This window comes from Chlorella variabilis, assembly GCF_000147415.1.
Source record: "Chlorella variabilis unplaced genomic scaffold CHLNCscaffold_17, whole genome shotgun sequence".
Lineage (NCBI taxonomy): Eukaryota > Viridiplantae > Chlorophyta > Trebouxiophyceae > Chlorellales > Chlorellaceae > Chlorella > Chlorella variabilis.
This window is the reverse complement of record NW_005435071.1, coordinates 116,811-126,295: the sequence shown is the minus strand read 5'-3', so window position 1 is coordinate 126,295 and position 9,485 is coordinate 116,811. Positions and strand designations below refer to the sequence as shown.

At 68.6% G+C, this 9,485-nt stretch overlaps 4 protein-coding genes across 4 annotated transcripts in view; 2 read left to right on the top strand and 2 right to left on the bottom strand.

Moving 5' to 3' along the window:
* The window catches only part of CHLNCDRAFT_136624 (expressed protein), a gene marked incomplete at both ends in the record, with an annotated part of 1,754 nt that extends 1,651 nt beyond the window's left edge, over nt 1–103 (bottom strand). Inside the window, one exon of the mRNA XM_005845460.1 lies at nt 79–103. Within this exon, the coding sequence (XP_005845522.1) occupies nt 79–103 (25 nt within the window). The remainder of the gene's footprint in view (nt 1–78) is intronic.
* A 178-nt stretch (nt 104–281) lies between these two features.
* CHLNCDRAFT_136623 (hypothetical protein) lies at nt 282–1,603 on the bottom strand (the record flags this gene model as incomplete). The annotated part of the gene is made up of 4 exons (XM_005845459.1): nt 282–517; nt 667–909; nt 1,167–1,442; nt 1,549–1,603. 4 exons carry the CDS (start codon nt 1,601–1,603, stop codon nt 282–284), a joined length of 810 nt encoding a protein of 269 aa, XP_005845521.1.
* Nucleotides 1,604–1,980: 377 nt separating this feature from the next.
* CHLNCDRAFT_58507 (hypothetical protein) lies at nt 1,981–5,843 on the top strand. Its single transcript, XM_005845567.1, has 9 exons — nt 1,981–2,347; nt 2,599–2,748; nt 2,943–3,081; nt 3,323–3,447; nt 3,853–3,999; nt 4,219–4,503; nt 4,730–4,831; nt 5,157–5,273; nt 5,507–5,843. Exons 1-9 carry the CDS (start codon nt 2,063–2,065, stop codon nt 5,645–5,647), a joined length of 1,491 nt encoding a protein of 496 aa, XP_005845629.1. The 5' UTR covers nt 1,981–2,062; the 3' UTR covers nt 5,648–5,843.
* A 742-nt stretch (nt 5,844–6,585) lies between these two features.
* Nucleotides 6,586–9,485, top strand: part of CHLNCDRAFT_53683 (hypothetical protein) — a gene marked incomplete at both ends in the record, with an annotated part of 31,899 nt that continues 28,999 nt past the window's right edge. Inside the window, 7 exons of the mRNA XM_005845566.1 lie at nt 6,586–6,652; nt 7,021–7,104; nt 7,224–7,501; nt 8,068–8,218; nt 8,459–8,558; nt 8,941–9,109; nt 9,231–9,359. Coding sequence (XP_005845628.1) covers nt 6,586–6,652; nt 7,021–7,104; nt 7,224–7,501; nt 8,068–8,218; nt 8,459–8,558; nt 8,941–9,109; nt 9,231–9,359 — 978 coding nt within the window. The remainder of the gene's footprint in view (nt 6,653–7,020; nt 7,105–7,223; nt 7,502–8,067; nt 8,219–8,458; nt 8,559–8,940; nt 9,110–9,230; nt 9,360–9,485) is intronic.

The window sequence follows — 9,485 nt, the reverse complement described above, 5'->3', positions numbered from 1 at the left end:
GCCTTGCTTGGCGATCGACAGGCGCTGGCCATTGAACCAAGCACAAGGACTGGTGCGCATTGACTGATGCCACATCACCACAGTCGCCGCGACCATGTGCCATGGCGGCCATGTGCCGTCACGAATAAAAAAAAACCGACTGCCCGCAACCAGGATTCTTACACTAGTCAATGCCATTGAGTCTGGTCCCCCATACGTAGAAGCATGCAGTTTCCAGGCAAGCAGCGAACAGGCAGCTTGGTTCAGCTCTGTGCGACGCCGTCGGGCGAGCAGCCACATCATCACGCCCGCGACGCCCCCGAGGCCGCCATCGCGGCATGGCTGATGGAAGCGTCGGGGGTGCCGTGTGCCCAGGAGGCCACACCACGCACCGCGGCCTCCACCAAGTGCGGCGGCAGCAGCGTGCAGGCCGCGCGCAGGGCCGCCGCCATCCCGCGCTGGAACACGGCGCCCGCTAGCGCCGGCGGCACCACGCTGGTGAGCTCAGAGGCCACCACACCGTCCACCACGATGGCGCCTGCAGGTACAGGGCGGGGACATGGACAGTGGGCAAGCAAAGGGGACTCTGTGCAGATGCCGCATCCTTCCTCATCACCCACACACCACCTTGGGCACGCATCGTGCGCGTGCACTTGATAACTACATCCAGCTAGCCCGTGGACCCACCTGTGAGGGTGTGCGGCATGTACACGCCATCCTCCATGACCCGGTCAATGGCAGTCACGCGCGCCAGCAGTGGCCTGCCGCCGCCGCCGCCCGCCGCTGCCGCAGCTCCCGCCACCGGCACCAGGTCCCCCACCTCCAGCTGGGTGGGCAGCACATAGGGCCAGGAGGCGGGGCGGGACAGCGCGGCCCGGGCCGTGGCCGCCGCTGCCGCCTTCCAAGCAAACAGGTAGTGGCCGGGAGTTGCTGCAGCAGAAAAAATCGGATGGAGGGGGATGGGAAGCGTCAATGTCATATGTTTGAGGGTGGCTGGACACCATATGATGGTGTGGCAGGCGGCATGCCTGGCCCCCGTATGCGCCATGCATGCAGCGTGCTGGCTGTGTACCCTGCCTGCCTGCCCCCAGCCATGCAGGATCTCCCCTACCACCCTCGCATTCCCTACCAACACCCAGCCAAGCAGCCCCGCACACACGGCGCAGCAGCATCTCCCCGAGGCCCACCCGTGATGTTGAGGCCGGCGTCGGTGTGCACGCGCACGAAGGCGGCACGCTGGGCCGGGCGCCGCGAGCTGAACATGACAACTGGGCTGTAGCGCAGGCGGCCATCAGAGCCCACCGCCAGCACCTCCTCGCCCAGAGCCAGCGCCGCTAGCGGCTTGGCGGCGCCAGTGGATACCGTCACCGTGGCCGCGCCGGGGAAGCACGACGCCAGGCCCGCGCTCTGGCACAGGCACTCCACCTTTCCCGTCGTAGCGTCGCACTCCGTCTTCAGCACGCCTGTAAACAAGTGGCAATGGTCGGGGCCAGAGGTTACGGGTTTGGTGCGTTTTATGCGGCCCCGGCGGCAGGTGGCCGAGGGGCAGGAGAGCCGCCAATGGCAGACCATTTGGGGGCTTTGGCAGCGGCCCCACTGATGCCTGGGCTCGCAATTCCCCCATTTCGCTAGATTATGCTGCCTGTGGGACGTGAGCCAGCAGCAGCCCCTTCTCCCCCAGCACTTGCCGTCGCAGCTAACTTTACTACACTCCTTCTCCGCCGCGGCACAGTCAATGGCATGCAGCTTGCGCGCCGCCGCCGTGCTGACAAGCAGGCAGACCAAGATGGGGGCCAACCACCCCATCTGCCGCCGCATGTCGTCGAGAATGTGCTGCCTGAGTCTCCCACTCGCCGCTAGCAGCGATGCACAATGGTGAAATAACCATGCAAGCTGTGGAGGGCCCCGCCACGACAAGGCCCCTGCCCCCGTGGCAATTCAGGCTCCGCAGGACACCGATATCTTTGCACTGGTGCAGGATCAGAGGCGCCAAGGGCTCACAATTGCGCTGGGTACTGAGGATCCGCCGCGGCACTTGACGACGAGCGCACCTCAGCCAAAGCCTTCCCCGACAGCGCAAAGCATGAGCGCCCGTTCTCTGGGCCCCTCTCCCCCAGGAGCATCCCTAGGGTCGCATAGACGCGCCGCGGCGCTGCGCCCAGGCCCGGGCCGTCCCCAGCCCAGCACCGGCGCCAGTGGCGGCAGGCGGCGCGCACCTCTCGCTCACGCCGGCGGCGCGCCCACCTCACCCGCGGGGCCCGTGACGGATGCGGCGGTGCCCGAGGGCCACCAGGGCCTGCACGGCTTCCTGTATGGCGAGGGCGGCGCAGAGGCGCACGACGGCGGCATCGGCTACACGTTTCGGGAGGTGGGCGCAGCGCCGGGCTGGCGGCGGCAGGGCCTGCTGCAGGGCTGCCAGTGCCAGTGTGGGACCCGCCACCAGCGCCAGCGCCAAAGCTGCACGTTTGGGTCTCCCACGGCCGGTGTGGCCAGCGCCACACCACCCAGGCTGTTCCTCCCACAGCCGTCACACCCCCGAGACCCGACCCGTGCCCTGCATGCACCCCCACACACCACCCCGTCACACAAACCCTGGGCCTTGCACGACCTTGATTGCAGGGTGAGGACGACGGCTGCAGCCTGCTGGCCACCGCGGGGTACGTGGCGGCGCGGGAGGGCGAGAAGCCGGTGGGCGTGTATGCGCTCTATGACGACAAGCGCAACCTCCAGTACGTGGGCTACGCCCGGAACGTGGTGCTGGCGGTCAAGGTGAGGGCTGCGCGGCGGCTGCGCGAGTGTGTGCGTGTGAAGAGGGATGGGCGGTGTTGGCGGTGGTGGAGGTGCGTGGGCGGGGGCGTGGGCTCCCTGGCCCTCTGCCGAGCGCCCCGCCCCGCCGCTCGCGTGCGACAGAGCGAGAAGAGGCGAAGCGGTGCGGCCCCTGCCTCGCCCCCCTGCCCGCGCAGGCGCACCTGGCGCGCGTGGGGGAGGAGCGGTGCGCCTGGGTGCGCGTCATGGTGTTTGCCAACAAGGCGATGCAGTCGCGGGCGGCGCTGCAGCGCGAGGCAGACAACTGGCTGGCGGAGGCGGGCACGCTGCCGCCAGGTGGGCGGTCGTGTGGCGTGGCAGCAGGGAGTGCGGGGCGGGGCGGCAGGGCGGGGAGCGCGGCAGCGGTAGGGCGGCAGGGGCCTGTTGGAGGGCGGCCCGCACTGGGTGCTTGCGTGGCGCTGCCGCTTAGGCGCGGCCCTGGACGGGCGGTGCCGAGGCCGCCACCTGGCAAGCTGCCTGCATTCTCTCCAGCTCACCACCGCCGCCGCCTCGCCACCGCCCTCTCCCCCCAGCGCAGGCAACGGCGCCGAGGCGGAGCTGTGGGCGCAGGGCGTGGGCGCCAGCGGCGCCAGCGTGGATGTGTCGCTGATGAGCGCCGACGAGCTGGCGCAGTACGAGGAGCGCAAGCTGAAGCTGCGCAAGGTGGGGGCTGTGCTGTGTGCGTGTGTGTGTGTGTGTGTATGTGTGGCGGTTCTGTGGGCGCTGTGCTGTGCTGTGCTGTGCTGTGCTGTGCTGTGCTGTGCTGTGCTGTGTGTGTGTTGTGGCCTGCCTGCCTGCCTGCCTGCCTGCCTGCCTGCCTGCCTGCCTGCCTGCCTGCCTGCCTGCCTGCCTGCCTGCCTGCCTGCCTGCCTGCCTGCCTGCCTGCCTGCCTGCCTGCCTGCCTGCCTGCCTGCCTGCCTGCCTGCCCGCCCGCCTGCCTGCCTGCCTGCCTGCCTGCCCGCCTGCCTGCCCGCCTGCCTGCCCGCCTGCCTGCCCGCCTGCCTGCCTGCCTACACCACCACCACGCACACCACCACCACCACCACCACCCCACCTCCCTCCCTGCAGGCCATGGGAGAGAACCTGCACGACGATGTGGCGGGAGAGGCGGAGGACTCGCGCACCCGCCGCCTCAAGCTGATTGCGGCGGTGGAGGGCGACGACTGGTCCGAGGTGATCCAGGAGCAGTCGGCGGAGGCGGTGGTGAGCGGGGAGGTGCGGGCCTGGGGCGCGCGCGCGTGTGTGTGTGTGTGTGTGGCAGGTTGGGTGTGCACGTTTGTGTGTGTGTTGTGTGTGTGTGTGCGCGTGTTTCTGTGTGTGGGCAGCCCAGGGACGGGCGGGCACGTGCAGGGGGCAGATGGCGGCGGACGGTTCACCGTTACAAACGGGCTGCTCGTCACGCAACACCCCGCCTCTTCGGTGGCTCGCCTGCAGGTCGGCAGCGCGCGGCAGCAGGCACAGCAGGCGGGCGGTGAGGCCCTTGCGCCGCCCGCCGCGGCGCCGCCCATCGTCACCCCCTTTGCCCGCGCCTCGGTGCACCGGGCGGTGGGCAACAGCAGCGCGGCGGCGGGCGCCGGCGGCGAGGCGGGCCGGCCCCTGGAGATGACGGTTGAGGCGGTGGATGCCGCGCTGGACGATGTGCGGCCCTACCTGATTGCCGACGGCGGCAACGTGGATGTGGTGGCGGTGGAGGATGGCCGCGTCTTCCTACAGCTGCAGGTGCGGCGCGGTGGCGACGCTGCTGCTGTGCGACCATGTCTGTGTGTGTGTGTAGGCAGAGGGAGGGGCACTGGCAGGGGGCCTGTGTTCTAGCCTCAACTGCAGGGCTGCCCCACAGCCTCAGCCGCGACGGTTGCTGCTGCACACGCCGCCCAGCCTCCCTCCACCCCGCACCCACACCCACACGCACGCTGCCGCCGCCGGCGCCTACCTCCTCCTGCCGCAGGGCGCGTGCGGCACCTGCCCCTCCTCCACAGCAACCATGAAGATGGGCATCGAGCGCAGCCTCAAGGCGGCGTTTGGGAAGCAGCTGGTGGAGGTGCTGCAGGTGGGTGTGGGTGTGGGTGGGGCGTGCTTCTGGGCAAGTGGGGTGGCTGGTTGTGGTGGCTGGACGGCAGTGGGGGACGGGAGAATGGGAGAGTGGGTGGAGAGGTGCCGCAAGTGGTGCATGCGGGTGGCTGGCTGGGGTGGGCCTCGGCGGCTTGCGGGGCCCGCACGCCTACCACTTTGGCAGCCACCCAACGTCTCGCAAGCCCCTCCACACTGGCCCCACACACCAGGCTCCTTTCTCCCTGACCCGTGGCCCTTCCGCCCTGCCGCCTGGCCCGCTGCCTCCCCTCCCCTCCCCTCTCCCCTTCCCCCTGCCTCTGCAGGTGGGCGGCCAGGAGGACAACCGCGCCACCGCCGAGGGCGTGGACATGCACCTCAACATGCTGCGGGGCGCGGTGGGCGCGTACGGCGGCAGCGTGGAGGTGGTGGGCGTGGAGCAGGTGCGTGGGGCGGGCTGGTGGGCGGCGCAGGCCAGGGCTGGCCTGCCTTCCTGGCCGTGCCGTGGGCGGCTTGCGTGTGGGGCTGCTGCTGGAGCAGCCTCGGCCCTCCGCCCTGCCTTGCCCTCGGCCACCCCGCCGCCAACCCCTCCCCAGCCACCCCTCCCTCCCGGCTCCCCCGCCACTGCCACCCCCTGTCCACCACGCCCCGCCGCTCCCTGCCCGCGCCGCCGCAGGGCGTGTGCACGCTGCACTACAAGGGCCCAGAGGCCATTGGCTACGGCCTGCGGGCGGCGGTGCGGGACAAGTTCCCCGACCTGGTGGAAGTGTTGATGATGGACCCAGACACGGGGGAGCCCATCAAGTTCCAGGCCTGAGGGTGGGCGGGCTGATGCAGCTCCAGGCCCCTCGCAAGGCTGGAGGCTGATACCAGTTGCAGGAGTGGCTTGGGGTGAGCTGAGCTGGCGGCGGGGCAGCCTCCTTGTGAGGAGAGGCGACGCGAAGATGTAGTGGCGTTGCTGCTTGGTGTCATACTATCCCTGGCCTTGCTGGTTTTAAAAGGCGTAACCGGCTCAGCGCTGCTGGGGAGTCGCCTGCTCCACGCCGCAGCGGGCGTGGGCGGCACGCACGCGCAGGCGGAACGAGGAGCCCCCCCGCTAGATTCCTGTCAGCCTCACATGCTTTCCCTGTGATGAACCCTGTCGTGCACTGTGCAAGTCCCCAGCCGGGGCACAGCATGCGGCGGGGTCGGCAGGCCACCCTGCCAAGCGCCACGGGCAGTGCCGGCCAACAGGCCTTTAAGGCCAGGATGGCCGCTTGGTCCCCGCCCGCCTCCCACCGGCTTGCAGGCGCTGCATTTGCCGTTTGCGGAGGGTGGGAGTGCAGCAAGTGCAGCTGGGGCAGCCATGCATGACATGACAGGACTGTGGGCGGGAGCCCCTCCCGCCAAGGTTTCACTCAATGGCTGGGAAACCTTGCGTTGCATGCGTGAGCGTGATGGGAGTTGGGGGCAGGATGTGTGGGGCGGCAGGGGAGGCGAAGTTGCCCCGTCTGGCTCGGTGGGGGCAAGTAGCCGCCGCCCGCGGTAGGCGGGCTGGTTATGAGGTTTGTGGCTCACACCGCGTATCTAGAATGCCCTTGAGCATCTTCCACGCGCAGCCCGCCTGAACCAAGCGTCAAACAAGGAGCGCCCGTCCTTGGTGTCCACGTGGCGGCTTCGATGGACCCATGCCCAGCGCTCTCAGCGCCACCCAGCAAAAGCTTGGGTCCGCTTCCACATCTTGAATCTGTGACCGCATGCCACTGCAGTAGCGGCATGGCTCCGCACGGCGGACACCAGGCGCCTCTGCGCCTCTGTCTGCTGCTGGCGCTGCTGCTTGCAGGTGGGCAGCTCGGTCCATGCCGAATTGGGGGTCGGCAAGGCCGAACCGCGGGCAGCGTCCCTCCCACCCCTTCGCAATGTGCCACGCAAGGGGGCCGGCACGGCCTGGCGCCCCAGCAGCGCAGCAACATCGGCTGGATTATGACAACAACACAGCAGGGTGCCGGGGGCTTGCCGCTCCCCCACATGCCCAAACTTTGCACTTGCTCCTGCTGCTGCTGCAGCCGTCCCCTTGGTTAGAGCACAAGTCGCCCTTGAATCCGTAGATGGCACAGGTTGGGGCCGCCGCCGCCTGCAGGGGAAGGGTTGGCTTGCCGCCACCCACGGTGCCGCCGCTGACTTGCCCGCACCTCCCTCGGATGCCTGCAGTGGAGTCCTCGGACTCCCTCCTGGCCAGCAGCAGCAAAGTGGATAGTGGCGACAGCGAGGAAACATACGCCCTCTTAGGAGCAAGTGGGTGGCAAGCCTGCGCGCTGTGCATGGTGGCGCAGGGCGCAGGCGAGGCTGGCGGCCCCCCGAGCATGCATACACACACGACCGTGTGTGAGGGCGACCCCTCCCCGCTCCTGCAGGTTGGAAGAAGCAGCGCGTGTGCCGCGACTGGGGAGTGGGCCTGTGGGTCGAGCAGAACAGCGGCAACAAGGAGAAGACCAACACCGCCGAGTTCAACTACGAGGATGGCAAGGGCTTCACGCTGTTCTACCAGGGAGTGCAACTGGCTGAGCTGGCAGCCACCCCCGACTCTGGGGAGTACAAGTGGCCCATCCTGGGGGAGCGCAACCGCACCGCCTGCGCCTGCTGCGACCTGTGCCGCGCGCAGCCCAACGAGCAGGCGAGCGGGGCCGGGGCGGTGCGCTGCCCGCCGCCGGGGTGACGCGGCTGGCGCCCTGCTGCTGGGGGCGTGCGCGGTGCCACTGCAGCAGCAGCATGTTGTGTGGCGGCTGCGGGTGCTGTTGTGTGGCAGCATGTTGTGTGGCGGCTGCGCCTGCTGTTGTGTGGCAACGGGTGGTGGCTGCGGGTGCTGGCTGCGCATTTCGGTGGTGCGCATCAGGCACCTGCTGCTGCCGCCACGCCAGGCTGCATGTGTGTTTGGGGTGGATGGCACCGCCACTGGAGTGCTGTTGCTGCATGGCTGCCTGCTGCCGATGCTGCTGCACTGCCTCTGGTGCGCTCGTGGTTGTGTGTGCAAGCCGGGAACGTGTGCAGTCGCTGCCGCCATCTGGTGCTGCCACCTCTGGCGGGACGCTGCCGCAAGTAGTTGTGGCCTTCCGTGCTGCTGGCGCTGCTGCTGCCGCCGCACCCGGCTGCTGCCGCCCCACGCCACTGGCACACGTTCTGCTGGCTTGCAAAGCTGCCGGGGAAGCTGCCTCTGAAGCTGCCGCCCCTTGGCGGCTTCCCTGCCTGCTCCCCATGCAGTCTTGCATGACGAGCAACAAGTGCAAGGCTTGGAGCTTCCGAAGCAAGGATGGCGCCTGCCGCCTGTTCACCAACAGCCCCTTCAACAGCAAAAACGCTGTAGCCATTCAGAAGAACAGTGATGAGGATAAAGTGTGGCAGTCGGGCACGGGTGCGTTGCCGTTGATGTTGCTGGCAGGCATGCAGGGCGGCCGGCCTACGCACAAGGGGGGGGAAGGGGGCGTCCCCGCCAGTGAGCCGCCGACGGCTGGCGGCTGCTTGCCCATGCTGGCTGATTGCATCATGCCAGCATGCGATACCCGCTGGCTGCGCTGCTGCTGTGGCCACCGCATGCTGTTTGGAGTTGCTTGCTGTGTGACGCCCTGCTCATCCTGGGCCCGCTGTGCTGCAGTGGATAAGCTCAAGGGCGGCTCCGATAATGGGGACTCGGAGGATGACGATGATGGGGCCGAGGTCCAGTACAAGAGCACGCTGGACTGCATGACCTACAGGTGGGCTGCTCCCCGACGCTCTGCCGGTACACATCTGATTGGCGCGCCCTCTGCCCGCGCAGCGACCTGGCGTGCCGTTGGGGCTGCGCTGCTGCCGCCGCAGTGATTCGTCCTGCTCTCATAGCTGCCCTTCCCCCTGCCCAATGTGTAGCCCACCGCCGCCCCGCCCGCCTTCGCCGCCTTCCCCGCCATCCCCCAAGCCACCCCCTCTGCCTCCACCTTCGCCGCCGTCCCCCAGGCCGCCCTCCCCAACACCGCCACAGCCGCCGTCTCCCAGACCGCCGCCGCCCACCCCTCCATCCCCGCGTCCTCCCTCGCCTTCACCACCCTTCCCTCCATCCCCAAAACCCTCTCCTCCTGCTCCCCTCCCGCCCCCTGCGAGGCCGCCCTCCCCCACCCCGCCCGCTCCCTCGCCTCCCGGCTGGGGCTGCACCTACACCCAGGGCTTTTGGAAGAACCACGAAAGCAGGTGGCCGGTGGCCTCCCTCACCCTGGGTGCCAAACCATACACCAAGTCTGAGCTGCTGAGTATACTGGGAAGATCTGTGCAGGTGAGAGGTTTGGTTTGTGCGATTTGGAGATGCGGTGTGCACGGCACACCTTGCCGCTGCCCTGCCTGCCAAGCTGGCGGCTGACTTGCTGCCGCCGGCGCCACCACCATCTTACGTACAGGGCAACGGCCTGGTTGCGCTGGCACACCAGCTGATTGCCGCCAAGCTCAACGTTGCCAACGGGTGCTCGGAGCCGCCTGACATTGACAGCGCCGACCAGCTGATCATTGACGACGTTGGCTCCAACAAGGTGCCTCCGATTGGATCCGGCTACCTATCCACCACCGCCACCACCACTCTGGTGGACAGCCTTGACGAGTTCAACAATGGCAGGCTGCCTGGCTTTCCTGCGCACTGTGATGACGAGGCCTTCCCA

Excerpts from the sequence above, each read along its gene's own strand:
- CHLNCDRAFT_58507 (XM_005845567.1), top strand. The coding sequence starts at position 2,063 with ATGAGCGCCCGTTCTCTGGGCCCCTCTCCCCCAGGAGCATCCCTAGGG. Across the intron at positions 3,448-3,852 it reads GCAAGCTGAAGCTGCGCAAG|GCCATGGGAGAGAACCTGCA; the intron begins GTGGGGGCTGTG and ends CCCTCCCTGCAG. Across the intron at positions 4,504-4,729 it reads GCGTCTTCCTACAGCTGCAG|GGCGCGTGCGGCACCTGCCC; the intron begins GTGCGGCGCGGT and ends CTCCTGCCGCAG.